Source organism: Lontra canadensis, unplaced genomic scaffold, assembly GCF_010015895.1.
Source record: "Lontra canadensis isolate GAN:19392208 unplaced genomic scaffold, GSC_riverotter_1.0 scaffold111, whole genome shotgun sequence".
Taxonomy (NCBI): domain Eukaryota; kingdom Metazoa; phylum Chordata; class Mammalia; order Carnivora; family Mustelidae; genus Lontra; species Lontra canadensis.
The window spans coordinates 3,063,011-3,080,034 of NW_022631105.1; the positions used below are offsets into that span (position 1 = coordinate 3,063,011).

Sequence of the window (17,024 nt, forward strand, 5' to 3'; positions counted from 1 at the left end):
AGGATGGTCGTGGCATCAGGAAGGAGACTCGGGTGGGGGGTGGAACGGGAAGGGCACAGAGGAGCTTTCTGGGACCATGGGATGAGCGATGTCGTGCTTGGGATGCAGAGTACATACGGTCCATCAGTATATGGAACTGTGTCCCGAGGACGGTGCATTTCATCGTGTACAACGGACACAAGAAATCAAGTCGGAGAACTTTCTGCTTCAGAGACCTCCATGAGATGTGGATGGTAACTGGTACTAAGCTTCCCCGTCTCTCTGATCTAGGCCCCCAGGCGCACATAGCCTCGCAGTGCGGTCCCAGCTTGAGGAATGCACAGCACTGAGGAAAAACGGTGTTTTCTGGGCTTGACCATTCCTTGACCCGGCCTGGCACGGGGAACCGTCCCGGTGGCCATGTGGCCTCAGGCAGGTAGACTCAGGAGAAGAGGCTGCTTGTCGGCCCAGCACTGGCACAGAAAGATCCTGACCCCACCTGCATTTGTAGAAAGGACTTGCCCCGGACTGGACCAGTGATACCCCCCAGCGCACGTGCCTTAACTTTGTGTGAACTTGGCCGATCACCTGAGCTTCTCTTGCCCCATGTGGGGTGCGGTCACACCACGGTCGTGGGGCCAAGCTGGGCTGAATGTCAGCAACCCCAGAATTCACCTTGAAGCCTGAGTCCCAGGTGGGGTGGGGTCTTTGAGAGGGGATGAGATCACGAGGGGGGGAGGCCCCATGACGGGGCTGGTGCCCTGATGAGGGGACGAGGAGACCAGATCTGTCTCCCGCCTCCGCCACGGGCAGGCGCAGTGAGAAGGCACCGTCTGTGAGCCGAGCAGTGGGTCGACAGACACGGGTTCGGCCGGCACCCCGGTCCTGGACGTGCGGCCCCAGAACCGGGAGGAATAAAGGCTTCTTTAAGCCCCCGTCTACAGTGCCCTTCAGAGCTGACTCAGACGGACAGACGGCTGAGTGAGGCAGCAGGTAGGAAAGCACCCAGAACAGTGACCGGAGCGCGATGGCGACCGGTGAGGAGTGTTGCCGTGACGACGGGATTCGTAAATGTTTAAGAAGAGAGCCTCCCGCTCACGTTTTTAGTTATTCAATAATGCATTCAGGGGGAGAACTGGCGCCAGAGGGAAGCCAGCCGGAGAAAACACCCACCACGGCAGACGTCCTCGCAACCGCTGATCACCCGGACTGGCTTCTTTGGAAAGCTTTGCCCCTCCTTTCTTCTCCAGCTCTCGCTTCCACCCCCCGCACAACAAGGCACCCTACCTCCTGGGGAGGGGCTCGAGAAAGCTCTGCCTGTGCAAACCTCCCAGGACAGCACCTGCTGCTCCTTCCCCTGGGACCTCGGGTTCTAGAAACCTCTGCACACCCGGCCACCAAGTGAGGGCTCCACTGACGGCCTGATGCTCCCTGAACTCCAACGGCATCTTTGTAATCCAGCAGAACCTTAAGAAACTGGAGATTAAACTGGGCTGAAGTCCAAGAAAACGGCCAGCACCGCCGGTCAGGCAGCAGGCCCCCAGCCCCATCTGGCCCCGCGCGGCTCACCTTCATAGAGCCAGTCGCTGAGTCCGTTGTAAATCACGCCTTCCTTCCCGGTCGACACCACTCGGATGGCCTGCTTCCCGACGTGCGCGCAGTAGTAGATATTGTTTTCGAAGATGAATATCTAATCAGGAGGAGAGAAAACACAGTGTTAGCCCAGGACGTGGTCGTGAACAGGGTGTTCTTAAGAAATCTGAAGCCGGTGACATGCTTTGCTTCCGCCTGGTGCGTTTCTCTGCTGGAACAAGGGCGGCGCGGGGATCCTCTGGGGCTCCCACACGGGGCCCCACGTTTCCTGTTACTCAGAGTCTCCCCTTCCACGGTTCACCCCACGCGCTCATCTCCCAGGACGGGACAATCCGTGGTCTTGTCCTTTAGGGGCTTCCCCACCAAACCGCGTCTTCTGTTCCCACTATTGTGCTGTTCCTGGCGGTTCCGGGCTCAAACCCCGGAAACCTGGCATTTACTCATTCAGTAGTCACTACAGTTAACAAGGGGTACCCCCGTGCCCCTCACCGCAGGTGCCGTGTTTAATGGGGCGGGACACAGAACGGGCTTTCATTCCACTTACAATCCAGTAAAGGAGACAAACTTTACCAGAGAACGTTCTGATGGGGGTGGGGGCTCCGGGAACACATAACAGGATTCCCTAACTTAGGTCAATGATTCTCTGAGCACACGATGGAAATTCTTACTGTGGAAAAATACTCACAACACAAAATTTGCCACCAAGACCGCGGTTTAGTGTATAATTTGGTGGCATCGTGCATTCACACGACTGTGCCACCGTCACGTCACTGTCTGTAGAGCCTTCCCGTCATCCCAGCAGAGACTCTGTCCCCGAGAACGCTGGTGCTCTCGCCCCTGCAGCCCCTGGCGCCCCCGTCTGCCATCGGTCTCCACGAAGCTGGTGACTCAAAGCATCCCGTGTAAATGGAATCACGCGATGTCTGTCCTTCTGCGACTGGCTTATTTCGCTCAGCGTGAGGTCCTCCAGGGTCCCCCGTGCCGCGCCAGGTGACGGGGTTTTGAGAAAGTGCTGTCCATGCTGAGGGATGTCGGCGCGGGTGGAGGGTGGGGGGACGGGGGACGGGGAACGGCAGGTGCCGGCTCCCACGGGGTCTGTCCCCCTCGTGGAACCCCACCAGCAGCAGGGGCAACCCGGGTGGATGCGAGTCTTTTGGCGACGAGAAGGCAGCAGGGCCGTGAGCGGGGGACCGTGTGGCCGGCCTGGTCATCTCATGAGGGGGTGCTGGGGACACCAGCCAGGAGGGGCCGCTGACCGCGCTGAGTGAACCCAGGTCTGGGTGAAGGGCTGACGCAAGGCACAGGTGCTCCTGAGCTGCTGGGCGGCGGTGACCCGCTCGTGGAGGACAGGACGGTCTCGGTCAGTGGTTCTCCAATGCTGGTCACTAGCAGGATCCGGGGAGCCCTTAAAAGCCCCACTGCCTGGTTCCCAGCCCAGCCGCATGATCGGTACCGAGGGGCGAGAGCCGGGAATCAGAATTTTAAAGAAAGGTCCCACGTGATTCCAGCGTGCCGCGAAATGGGCAAAGCCGTGGCCCAGGGAAAACCCAATGTCTCCTGAAGCTCTGTGAGTAAGAGCCAGCAGAGTGTCCGTGCCCTCAGAGGCGCACACCTGCTGGGCCCCGAGTTTCCGCACCTGCTCCCTGTCTTCCGTGTCCACGGGGCCACATCCACGGAATCTGAGCCACGTGGACCCGGCACAGGACTCAAACCAGGTGTTTTTCTTTTAAAAGAGTCTATAAAAAACACTGTCAGTGTCTTTTAAGAGACCACGGAGAGAGGAAAAGGTGGAAATATTAACTTTTTTTTTTAATTGAAAACGCAAAAAAGGCAGTTTCCCCAGATGGCTCTCACGGACGGCAGATCTGAAAGCGCCAAGCGTCAGATTTCTGCTCAGGACGCCTGGCGCTTCCGGGATTCACTCCAACCGGGACGGAGCCGGGAGACTCCCAGACACACGTACACATCCTGATTTAACTTCAGTGGCTGTTCTCGTGAGTTTGCCTAAGGGGAAGATGTTATTACTAAATTTTAACTTGTTTTATGTATTCTAAGCCTATAATAAATTTCTGAATCAAATCAGACCGCAGCCAATTAATATTTTGAGTGAGTAAAATGTGCTATGATAGACATTAAATCTTTTATCACCTTGTTTTATTTTTAATGGAAGGAAAATGAAAAGAAACACGTTGTAAGGAAGAGTGTGCTTTGCTTGGGAGACGTTTTCCATTTTCCTCCAGACCTGCCGGTGGAGCTCCCGGGGTTGGAGACAGGGGGGAGCGCAGCTCTGCACCTGGGGATGGGTGCCACAGGGGCAGGACAGGCACTGGGGCCAGCGGCGGAGTCCTCCACTCTCCAGCCCTGCTCGGCACACGGGCCGTCACCGTGGTTCTCAGCGCCCTGGGAGCACCTCAATGCCTTCCCCGTGAGAGGCCACTCCAGTCCCCGCCTCGCCCCCCGAGGGGCAAAGACTTTAGCTCCCCTCCTGCAGCGGCTTCTCCCTTACCCTGCTGGGGCTGATTCTCCCGGGGTCCCCACAGGGTGCAGGTGTCCCTGCTTCCCTCCCTCCATGTATCTCACACGTCCCAGTCCTGATCCTGTTTCCTAAAGCACTGTTCCTGGAAATCTGCAGCGGCTTTTCTGGGGCATGGGACAGAGTTTAAATGTCCGGTCCAGAGTTAAGGCCCACCAGGACTCCAGGACACAGGCCTAACCATCTCCCTCACTCTCCCTCCCCTGCAGGAGTCATGGTGGTCCGACGACACAGGGGGACCTGACAGGGGAGAGGCAGACCCAGGGGCTCACATCTGCAAACGGGGGTTGAGACTGTACCAGCTCGGGGCACAGAGCTCCGCACCACAGGCCATGGGGGCACAGAGCATGCATGACGTGACCCGGGCTCCGATTCTTCCCGTCACTGGAGATGGCAGCAGAAGCTGACGCTGGCAGGTGTGACGAGCGAGAGGACGATGGGAAGCGCATAGAGCAGTGCCCGCACCAGTGCCGGCTTGAGGGCGTGTCTGCTGTTGTCGCGTCATCACTATAAAAATCCGTTCCATCGGGAGGGATCAGGAGAGGTTTCGGGGGAGGGGACACCGGAGCCAGACTAGCTTCTAATTTTGCTCAAGTCCGACTTACAGAATTTTTTTCTTTTTTCCTCTTGTGCTTTTCTTGTCACATCTAAGAATGGCCAAGTCCAAGGTCATGAAAGTTTACCCCCATGGTTTCCTCTACGGCTTGCATAGTTTTAGCACTTACATTTGGGCCTTTGGTCCATTTCAGGTTATTTTGTTGGCACATGTCGGCCACGCATTTTCATATACTTGATAAACATTCGTTTTCACGTGACACTGTGGATCTGCCGCAGCCTTGTTTCGAGGAGGAAGCACAGGGAGGCTGAGGAGCTTGACCTACAGCTCACTGGCCGGCAGTGCAGTGGGGGCTCAAGCCAGGACCCATGGGGACGCGAAATGCCGTGCCCCGAGAGGAGGCAGGAACTCGGGGTCTCAGACGGTCTGTGCCACGGCATGCCGCCTCTTTATAGCAATTTGTTAAATAAGCAAATGGTGTCATTTCTAACCAGCCATGAACCCGAGACCAGGGACGAGTGTCTGAGCCACCGTGAGTCCTTGCCGTCCCTCTGGCCGCTTCTCTCTCACACAGAACAGGAACGCCCAGGGTGATGTCACAGTGTCGCCGTCGTTAGGACCTTCCGGCTGACACAGTAGCCCTCACCGGCGGCCTCCGTGCCCAGCTGTACTCAGGTGGGCCTGGGGCTGGGGCCGCGTGACTGCGGGGCTACGCTGGCCCCGAGGCCCGGCTAGCTCCAGGTCCTACCAGCTGTGGTTCTAGAATCCGTTCAGTCAAGGGGCTGCCCACCTCTATCTCAGGATGACCGTGCCTGCGGCGTCTGTCCAGATTCCGCACCTGACAGCTGCCCTGGGACCCGAGGCCACTCGAGTGGCGTCCGTGGACAGGCTGCAGAGCCTACAACACTGTCACACCCTGAGACCCTGTGAGCCCAGGCACGGAGCTCAGCCTCGATTCTCTCTTCCAGAAGGCTTTAAAAACATGTGCTCAGGTTCCCCCAAAGGAATCAGATCGTTCTGTCCTCCTCCCGTGTGGGCTCCGGGCACCACGGTACCTGCTGGGGACAGGAGACAGTCCCCACGTCCTGCACCCTGCGATGCTGATGCCCCTTCCGGAAGCTCTGCCCTTTCTGGGGCTTCCAGGTGTCCCTCCTCAGGACCTTCTCTGTCCTCACTGGAGACAGTTTCCCCTGCTGCCTGCCCGTGTGCCGGGCCTCCCGGGAGGCTGTGCTGGTGTCCGTCCTCCCAGCCGCTGCCCTCCCCGTGCCTGCCTCTCCTCACCGACACGCACGTGGCTGCATGAGGAGAGGCTCTGGAATGAGGGAGGACGAAGGTCCAGTCAGAGCACGTGAGGGAGTGGGAAGTGGGAGCGTCTCCTCTACTCTGAGGGCCTGACGTGTGGCTCCGGCGCGCCCCCCTTGGACTTTGCCAGCAGCTCCTGATGGTCTGATCTGTTTCGCCTTTGCTGCTGTCCAGAGCTGCCGCCCCTTGGGCACCTGCACGTCCTTCTCCACGGCCCCCTCAGATGCCAGCCGGGTGGGGACGCCCCTCTTCCCTGCTCGGCGTCCTTACCAGGACTACGAGTGTGGCCGTCCCCCTTAAGGACCAGATGGCAGACGAAGGTCTCCTACAAGTTTGCTTTCCCCGTATCCTGACTCACCGAGACCCATCCCTTCCCTCATCTCTGGGCGTTTTAGTTCTTTCTGCCGCCCCTGGAGTAGAAGGCGAGAGCCCACATACGTACAGCAATGTCAGCCTGCCCCTCGCCCCGGACCGCACCCGGGTCTTAAACAGGATGTCAGGAAGTACAAGCCAAACGGGACTAGGAATATAAATTTCACTATTTCTTACAAAACACTTCACCTTTCTATTAGTCTGATTTTTTTTTAAGATTTCATTTATTTATTTGACAGACAGAGATCACAAGTAGGCAGAGAGGCAGGCGGAGGGAGAGGAGGAAGCAGGCTCCCTGCTGAGCAGAGAGCCCGATGCGGGGCTCGATCCCAGGACCCTGGGATCATGACCTGAGCTGAAGGCAGAGCCTTGACCCACTGAGCCACCCAGGTGCCCCTATTAGTCTGATTTTTTAAGAAGCACTTTTGACTCAATACGGTTCAGACACTCATGGTTACAGTGAATTCTGGGAAAGTTCAATTAATCGGAATTCTCCGAGGGCCGTGAACTTCAGTTCAACCGACTTTCCAGGTGAATTCTTCAAGTAAAGAAAAGATCTTTTCGGATTCCATCTTTGAGGGAAATATTTCCGTGTTTTTCTGCTTTCCGGGTTTAGTGAATAGAACGAGGTCTAGGGCGCGGCGTTACTACGGAGTCAGGACCCCGTGTTGCCTGAGGTCATCAGCAGAAACACACACTTTCATTGCCTAGAACCGTCGGTGTGTTGCAGACAAACGGACTGGGCTGAGCCACCGTCCCTGCTCAGACTCGTTTTCCCTGATGCTCCGTGTGCTGGCGGACCTCCTCCTCGCAGGCAGCGCGCCCGGACACTTAATACAGGAGTTAGCTGGGTTTTGACTAATTGAGGCTTTCACTTGTTTTGGAATCCAAAAGCTCCTGAAACTTCTGCTAACTCGGAAGAAATCAAGCTCTGCCCGTGTGAGTGCGGCCACGGAGTGTTAGTCGATCACGCTCAGAATTTCCAACACAGACTCCGAGTAAGTGGCGGTAAAACCCTTATCTGCATGTATGTGGGGGTTACGACAAAGCTCACGGGCACAGACGCTGCGGTGGGGGCTACTCGGCTCAGGAGCCAAAGATGAGATCATTACGGCAATCGGGTGCAAGTCAGCGTTCACTGCTGGAAAATCCAGGCCAACGGGGACGCCTACGGAACAGCTCTGGGCCGGGCAAAAAGCAGCACAGGTCGGTGTGGCATGAGGAGGTGGGGGGACCACGGCACTCGAGGTAGAAACCTGGGTTCTGGTGGAGACCGCCGGCAGACTGGGTCGCGTGGGTCACTGGCCGAACCTCACCTCCTCCAGCATAGAATGGGAGGTCGACCTGGATCTCCAGGATTCCCTCCAGCTTCCACATCTTTCAGCATTCACAGCGATTTCAACATGCATAGTGAGCCCCACATGCTGGCATCGAAGGGGAGCGTGGGTTCCCCACCCGGCAGCTGACAAACCCCAGCGGCCGTGTTTCCCCAGGCCTCTCTGGCTGGCCCGGGCAGCCGACTTTCCTGACCCCAAGGTGCTGCCGCCAGAGCAGGAATTACTTACGGTGCTTTTCCCCTTGCTTGACGTCTTGAGCTGTCCCCAGTCCTGAGCGAGCACAAGTTGCTAATGTTTCCGTCGGCAGTACGGATGCGAGACCCCGTTACATATGCTACGGAATTTGGTCCCTGGGGTGAAACACAGAGCCGCCTGGTGGGGCATGGGAGGGACTAGCACTCAGCACAGGCTGGAAGCAATCGTAAGGAAGTTATTCCTAAAGCGAACTGTCGTCTTTGCAGCAGGCCATCCTAACCCCACGGGACGTGCTACACATAGTTAACCCACATCGCTGGTCACCAGAACACGGATCTTGTGTCTAGATTTTGCAGCCTGGGCCACATATCTTTTAGGAGACCAGTGAAGAAGCAAAATGCTGATGGCGGCGGCCAGTAGGTCCCTGGGAGGCTGTCCTGGTCAGGCTCGTGCTTCCGGATGGCTCCTGATTTCTAGATGCACAATAAATGCCACGTCCAGTCCCGCGAATGCCCTCCACGACAGGCCCATACAGCGAGCTGGAAGGACCGACCGTGGCTAACAGACTGAAAGACCCTGCTGTGGGGACATCTGGAACTCAGGGTTGGTCCGGTCGGCATGGACGTTGACTTTGGGCTAACTTTGTTTCTGTTGTCTTGGACACCTGGCGTGACAGATAGGGATTCTAAATGTAGGTGACACTGTCTTTGATACCCTGCGTCTGGACGACGGGAGCAGTACGTACTGGGTGGAAGCCAGAGCTGTGATTTCGGCCGCTTTATGGTGGTGGGGGCATTGCTTCATGCAATCCTGCTGGAGAGGGACACCCACCACCCATCAGCACCAGTTCTTGTCTCTAGTCTTCCGGGCCAAGCTGACGCTAGCATGGCTTTCATGGACTTTCAAGTCAGAATGCTTGCTCGATTGATACAAGACCACCACAGGGGCTCGGAGCAGCCCTCAGGCTCCAGGCACATCCCATCCTCCCTGGGCTCGTGTTGGGAGAAACCGAGGACGGCGGGAACTCCGAGTCCTTCCCGGAGTGAGCTGACTAGGGAGTAATTACAAGGGAGACACCCCAACACTGAGCGAGGACACGGGTGAAACAGCGCTGGGTTTCTCTGGACAGCAGACTGGCTGAAGTCCCACAGTCAGCTTGTCTTTGAGGACCCCCAAACCCACCAACCCCGGGCCGCAGGCACTCCCCAATATCACAGCATGTGAAGAGAACAGGAAGGATGTCATAATCCTACAGACCCCACGGACACACAGAATAGGGCTACTGGAAGGGACTTTGATGTATTTTATTCCCTCCCTGATGTGTGTGTCTGTGTGTGAGCGTGTGTGCATGAGTGTGTGTATGTGTGTGTGTTGGTGGATGGGTACAAAATCCAGCTTTTAATAAAACTAAGGTCATATAACATATATGACTCTGCACACCAATGTAAGATTTATGTCAAAGATGCTTTTCGACCTCACAAAGCATCGCTGGGACACGTCTCTTTAGAGATTTTAATTACGTTCCTATTTTTCACTCGATTCTGTTTTTGCCACAATAAAAATGCTATGGCTGCATCTTCATCCAGAATCTGCCTGCGTCTCCAGTGTCACTAGAATAAGTTCCTGAGCGGAAAGCATGAACCATGTTCACTGTGCAGCTAAAAGAACGGGTCAAGGACATGAGCGGGTCCATCAAAGACCCACACAAAGACCGAGAAGGTACAGAAGCGTTTGTACTCACGAATAAGGAAAAGAGATCTTATCACGGAGGGATGGTGTTGGTTATCAAACCATCGAAGCCCGGACATTGCTTGCCCAATAGGGCTAAGAATGCCGTGTGCTCTTCTGAGGGGAACAGAGACTGATATGCAGGACATTTACAGAAAGCAGCCAGCGAAGCTCATGAAAAGAGAGGAAGACTGCTGGAGACAGGGGGCCACTGGGCCTTCCAAACCCCGCACGGAGAGACTGATGACGGCAGGAAGACGCTGCCTCTGAACTAGAGGGTAGTAACACACACGTGCCCACGCGTGCTCACGGGCAGTCCCCGCGTCTCCCCCCAGCCGGCGGAGCCATTCTCCCACCACTCAGAGCTCAAGGTCAGGAACTGACCTCTAGACTGACCCATACATTAAATAAATTCTTTCCTTGCTCTGTTTTGCTCTCCTATTACTGGTAATTTGGCTATGCCTCTGCTCACTCGGGCAAGGAAGGGGCCGTCTGTTATCCTTGTTTACAACCCCATCTGGAGAACGGGCGGGTGGAGGGGGATGCCCAGGCTGCTCAGCAACGAGGGGCCTTAAGATCCGGGGGCTTTCTTGCCCAGTTTGGGGATGTCGCCATCAAGCCCACACCCCCCCACTCGAGTGGCTCCGATGAGCCAGGCTGGGCGACAGCCACGTGCTGGGTGGGGCCACATCACGTCTGGGCAGCGACTACAACTCCGTCTACCTGGGCGGATGGTTCACGTCTCTAGGACCTCCACCAGCCTGAAACTCAGAGCCCTTGGTTCTTACGCTGGTTCTTGCCCAGACAGCGGCAGGTCGTGACAAAAATCACTTAACTGGTCCCGCCCTCGAAATACAGCCAGCCACACCCGCCACACCTGTCGGAGATAATCCACGGGAGGAAACCTTGAAGGCCCTAAAGCAGGTTTAAAGGGAACACGTGATCAGCAGAACACGCGTCCGCAGCCCACCTGATTGTCACTGCAGACGACTCCAGACCACTCCGCCAACAGTGTCCTCCCCGCCGCTCCCGCACGCTGTCCCGCAAAACTCAGGGTCCCCCATCACAGCCCACACCCACTCCAGCAAGTTAAAAAGGTTTTAATCCTGCAGGCAGACTCCAGTGCCAGGAAAGGAAAAGTCTGACGGATAATCTAAAACTATCTTACCAGAAGGGACTTGCGCTGCCTCATCCTTTCAAAACGCCAACCCAGACCAAGAGGAGACACCAGGAACGTCACACTGACAACCTGCCCAGCAGGCAGCCTTCAAGCTCGAGGAGACCCTTCCTTTCATAGTCACCCGCCCAGAAAAATCTCCCTGCGTCCTCTCACCGCCGGACACACGTGTTAACCTGGAGTCCGGATGTGCTGTTTTTTCCCAAGCCAAGGAAGAGGTCTTCAAACACATTACGTTCCTGGGCATTTACTCGACCCTCATGTTCGGCGTCCACCGTGACGCTGCTGGCCTCCCCACAGGAGCAAAGACTTTACAGCTCACTAAACGCATGTGATGCTGCTTACAGACCCGGGAACGCAGAGCGGTGGCCCGGCCGGACGCAGCAGCCAGCATTCTCCCTGAGGAGTACATGTGCGATCACTGCGTACAGCCCCCTCGTGGCCGAGGGTCTCTGAGGCTCCGGGACCACCCTGGAAGGTCTTGGGGGGGGGGCTTCCTGAAACTCCCCCTGGCAGGGAAGTGCTGGCGGGAAGGAGCACGGCACCCAAGGCAGCCTGGGCGGTGGTGTCCTCTGAGGATGGCGTGGGAGTGGGCAAGGGAAGGGAAAGTGGAGGCAGGCCCGGTGGAGGAGGGACAGAGCCCTGCAGGAGACAGAGGCACGTGGAGGCACCCGGGATGGAATGCAGGAGGCTGGCGGTCAAGGCGACTGTGTGGAGGGCGTGGTGGGGAAGAGGCAGGGAGAGCCGAGGCAGGTCCTGCCGTCTGTAGTAATGCCTTTGTGCTTTCTTCTAAGGACAGGGGACCTGGAGGGCTCCAGTGGTCACTGCAGTTGTCAGCCGCCGTAAACGTGGGGCTGTGTGTCCTGTGCTCTCCGCGACCACCTGCTGCCGTGTAGGAGCAAGGCGCAACGAGTGGACAAGGGACCCCAGTGGGGCATTCCTGCCGAGGGACGATGGTGGCATGGGCCGCGTGCTGGCCATGGGGATGCCACCATGCAGGTGAATTCCCAGGTGTGATACTGGCTGGACATGGCTTAGAGGAGAGGCAGTTTGAGCGTCTCCTCACACTCAAGGGGGTGGAGGCTGGTGTCCACCGGGGATCCGTGGAGCGGCTCAGGTCGGAAACCATGATCCCACCTGAGATGGGGGGCATAGACAGTCCAGGTGGAAGGGACCACATGCCCTTGGTCTGGAGCGATTCGTGTCTCAGGCTGCAGAGGAGATGAGCAGCACTCATCCTTACCGTGAAAACAGCCTGGTGACCCTGAACGACCTTGGGCAACCCTGAACGGGATCCTGCTCTTTCCTTCCTCTTGCATCTTGAGCAGGACCACAGCCCACACCATGACCCTGTGTGGTCCACGGCAGCCCCCGGACAGGGTCATGCGGGCCCCGGGCATTCCAGGTCTCTGCTCCAAGGGGGTTGGCATTCCCTTAGCCTCTCAACCCACTGGTTGAACCCCAAGCATCACGACATGTCATCGTGGGTGTCAGAGCTTGCTGCTGATCTTTAAAGGATTCAGTGTGGCAGGAAAAAGGAAAGCAAGAAAGCAAGATAGGTTGAGGGAGATAGGTGCACACCTGAGGATTTGCTCCTAGCACCTGGATACAGCTATGCCTGATGCCAATCCTGTGTATCCCTGGTAGGTAAGAGACTTTCTTTTTTTGTTTATTCTAGTTTAACTTGCAATGCTGTTCCTATGACTGAAAAATCCTGTTCTTCCTCTGCAAAGCTCTTCCTTGAGTGGGTATTGTGGATAATAACAAGTCTTTGTCCTCCAGGTGCACCTTGCCTGGTCCAACCACATTCTCATCCATGCTTATATTTACAAAATTAGGGCAAGCAATGGACACCAGCTCGTGTGCCGTGTGCAACCATCAGCATTCTGGATTCGGGAGGATGTCTCATGCCTGCATTTTCTGAAGAATAGCTTTGAGGGTTTGTTTTCCAGGTTGCCGAAGGCGGCATCTGACGCAATTCAGAGATCTACGAACCTCGAAGGCTCGCAGTTGTAGAGATGAGGGTCAGTCAGCAGAAGCGGTGATAAGGTGCGTGATCTACTGGTAAAGCCCTGATGTGTCCATCCAAGAACACTTCTGAAGAAGCCCGAGTCAGCCCAAGAACACCGTATATCACCGCGGCACAATCCTTGAGTGCCCCTCTCGTGCTCCTTTCGGCCTCCCGGAATCTTGGCTTAGCTTGAGTTCGAACGTCCTTCCCCTGCACTGCGTGGCGTGCCCCGTGCAGACAGCCGACGTCGGTGACCCCGCTCTCTGAAGCTTGCGTGCAGCGCCTACCCCTCCCTCCCCCACACGGGACTCTCCTCCGCGGAATCTGCACAAAACGGAAGTCCCAAGAACGCGGAGACCTGAGCTGTGTTTCCGTTCACGGCCACGTGAGAACCTCGCAGACTGGTTGGGGAGAAGTCTTTGCTGATTGGCAGAACCACACAGATGATCCCAAAAGTAGTCACCGCTGTTTGCTGAGGGTTGGCTACGGCACCCAGCGCGGACAGATGCTTTGTATGTATTTATTTTCATTTCATGCTCATGAGGGCTTCCTGTCAGCCAGACATTGTTCTGCATTTTCAAATGTTAATTTTCTTAATCCTCTGAGATGCGTATGATTGTGGATTATTTTCCCCTTTTTGGGGGGAGGGAAAGCAGGACTCAGAGCTGTCACGTGCGGGTCAGTGCACATGTGGGTTGAAGAAGCAGGACCCTGAGTCCATGATCTGTGGCCTCTCCTTGTCCAGACACTTTGGAAAGGCTCCGAACGGTTACGCTTTGGCCAAGGTCACACTGCTGGTGAGTGGCAGAATGAGAACACCCTGTTTCTGGATCCACTATGCCCGTGACTCCCCGAGGACGGCCCAGGGCCAGCAGCACCACAGTGCCTGGGAACACATTGGAATGCTCCCTCTTGGGCTGCGCCCTGGACCCGGTGGGTCTTAGCAAGCCCTCATGTGACGGCGATGCGCACGGGAATGCGGCAAGCCCTGCGTTGGTTGGGCCTTGCGGCCTCTCCCAGACCGTCAGAACCAACAACCCTGAGCAGCTCTCCCGGGAAGAATGACTGACTCCAGGGTCTTTTCAGAGGCGGGGCTGCAGGGAAACACCGATGTTGGAAAACTCCCCATGAGCAGTGAGTTCACTGACTGGTAGCAAACACCGTGTCTTCCCTCTCTCGCCCCATCAACATTTTCAGACCGTACTTCACGAGAAGTTTCCTCGGTTGCCAAAAGTCTTCTGCTCCCAAGAAGTGCGTGCCCCACGATATTCCTGAGGTGATGGAAACATTCACTTCCTCCCCCACCCGCCGGCAAGTTTCTGGAGCTTTCGGCATGCGGGGCAAACATGAATGACCTCTGGCCACCAGCACGTGACCTCTGGAGTGGCTCCTTGTGACCCTTCTTCCGGGCTCGCTGGTTGGAACCCCTGAGCTCCGCAGGCAGTGACGTCTGGGGTGAGGCCACGCTGATGCCGCCAACACCCTCCCAGACAGGCCGGCTCACCCCATCACACGCGGTCCCTCTGATGTCCTCGGGCCACCGGTCTTTGAACTTTCTTCTTCTCCAAGGTGACATGAGGCAGCCGCTCCCTCAGCACCGAGGGGCTCCTTACCTAGTCTGTAGACTATTCGAGGTCTCTGAAGCCCCGATTCCCCCTCCTGAGCTTGTTACTGCTCATTAGCGGCTCCCCAGAGGGCGGGCAGGGGAGGAAGAGAGCATCCCGCTCGGAAGCCCACCACGCCTGCTCAGGAGACTGCTGCTGTGGGGCCGGGGGGCTGCACACCCCGTTTCTGCTGCCTGTACCCCTCCGCCACTGATCTCCCGTCCTCTCGTATTTACACGGTGGAAGGAAGTAAGAGATGAACGAGCCGGGGCGCCTGGGGGGCTCAGTGGGTTAAGCCTCTGCCTTCGGCTCAGGTCATGGTCTCAGGGCCCTGGGATCGAGCCCCGCACTGGCTCCCCTGCTCAGCAGGAGCCTGCTTCCCCCTCTCCCTCTGTCTGCCCACCCAACCCCATCCTCCCGTTCTCTCTGTCTGACAAATAAACAAAATCTTAAAAAAAAGAAAAAGAAAAAGATGAACGGACCAAGACCAGGTAATTCACAAGAAAAGATAGCATGGGTACTAATTTGTGGAAAATTTATGGAAAACTACTGATTTACTATTAAATACATGCCAATTTAATCAACCATGAGTATAATTACATACACGGTGAGTTAAATAGTTATGCCATTGGATTAGATTAGCAAAGATTATTTTAAATCGTAGAATCACCAATATTTTTCTTAAATGATGAGACCCGGTGTTGGTGGATATGCCGTGAGAACGGGTGAGGGAGCACACGGAAAACAACTTATAGTTACACGTGCGGAGCCAAGACTGTTCAGAGTTCTTGACCCCATCACTGTGCATCAAGAACATTTTAGGCCCAAAATACTCTACTGCGTCAATTCTAATACTGAGTATTATCAACAGTCTAGATGTCCAATGAGAGAACGGTTCTATACATTTCTATAAATCCACTCTATGAAATATTGCATAACTATAAAAAATTATGCGTACGAGTACTTAATTATATAAAGTGCTAACTGCATGACAGTAGGCACAGAAGTTGGGCTAGAATACTGATAATTGCATAAGGAGGGCATCTACTCTGGGAGGCAAGATTATGAAGACCCACTAAAATATTAACCGTAATTATCTGTGGACACGGAGTGCATCATACTATGATAAGGAGATTTTTTTCTCTTTTTTTTGTGAAATTTTTTCTATGTTCTGTGTTATTTTTACAATAGGAAAATCAATAAATAATAATAATTAATAATTAGCAAAAATGAGCCTGGCCCTGGGACTGAGCAAGAGTCAGGGGTAAGAGAACAAAGGGGTCACCCTCCTAACGCCCACAGGATGTCGTGTGTTCAGGGAGAAGGTCTGGAAACGAGTATTTACCACACAAGGTGGGTGTAGCTAGTCCCTGAAGCCTGCATGGAGGAGGCGGCACCTCTGACTTTCAACGCTACCCCATTCCAGCCTGACCTTGTTTTCCGCCATTATTGCCTCTGTTTGAAGACGAGTCCCTGTATCACTCGGTAATTCATATTAAAACAACTAACCTTCTGGAGATGGACAGAGAAGATGAGAACCTTCCGGCTCTCCTGGTGTGTTGCTCCCTGGGGACAAACAGACCTAACGGGGCTCTGGTTCTGCGGCCGACACGGCCTCAGCTTGCGGGAGGGACTCCCAGGGTTGTGGGTGCCGCCCTGCCCTTCCTCTCCACATGGGGGTAGGTGTTCTGCACACACGGCCTGACTCGGCCCGCGGGGTGGGTGTTCCGCACACACGGCCTGACTCGGCCACCAGTCACAGGCCGTACCTGGAAGCCCCAGGCCGAGGGAAGGCAGTGCGAGGGCACAACGGGTGTTTCGGGTCATGCATCTCGGGGTATTTAAATCTCCCAAGGGGAGGCAGCTCCGGGGCCGGGGAGCCTAGACTAAGTCCACAGTGACGTGTCCGTGTTCTGCTCTGCAGAGCCCAGGATGACCCTGTCCGGTGCAGGAAGCCTCCTCAACGACCCTCACCCCACCTTCTCCAAATTCGTGGGCCACCAGGCCACTCGCATGCGGCCGAGGTCACTGTCCGCTCTCTGCCCTGTAGCCATCACTTAGCACGTTCCCGTGTCTTAAAAACGCGGAGGTGAGACTCGTTTCTAAAACCATGTGACGACTTTCTCAGGTTATGTCGCGGATGGTGTCCCGTCAGAACAGCAATCTTCTCCAGGTTGTGGTGATGTCCTTCCCGTTCTTCGTGCCCCGGGCGAACGCGGTTGAGCTGTTGGTTAGACATGTCTGAGCTCTTCCTTCCTGACCTTGGCTGCGCCGGACCCCCTGCTGTGCGCCCATGGAGGGTGGGGGGGGCAAGCGGGGGCAGGGCAGGTGGTCTGGGGCCTCATGCTGTCCTTCCCTCGTCCTGCACCAGACATGAGCTCTCTCTGTGGCGTCCCCACGCAGCTTTCACTGCAGACAGACCCGGAGCCTCTTTGGGCGATGAAATAGGAGCAGTGGCTCTTCCGGACCGCGTGCGAGCTGGCCAACCCCGGCGATCCGAGGCACGGTGGCCGCAGGTGGGGAGAAGCCCACGAACGGGCTCCCATGTGAGGTCGGGCAGCTGCTCGGGGATCGGGGTGGGTGGGTGAGCTTGGGGGAAGGGGTGGAGGGGCTGCGGGCTCACCCTTAGCCCTGGGC

At 56.1% G+C, this 17,024-nt stretch overlaps 1 protein-coding gene across 1 annotated transcript in view; it reads right to left on the bottom strand.

Annotated features, from left to right (window-relative positions):
- DPP6 (dipeptidyl peptidase like 6) overlaps positions 1 to 17,024 on the bottom strand; it is a 646,419-nt gene that overhangs the window by 111,718 nt on the left and 517,677 nt on the right. The window contains 1 exon segment of the mRNA XM_032840213.1: positions 1,549 to 1,669. Coding sequence (XP_032696104.1) covers positions 1,549 to 1,669 — 121 coding nt within the window.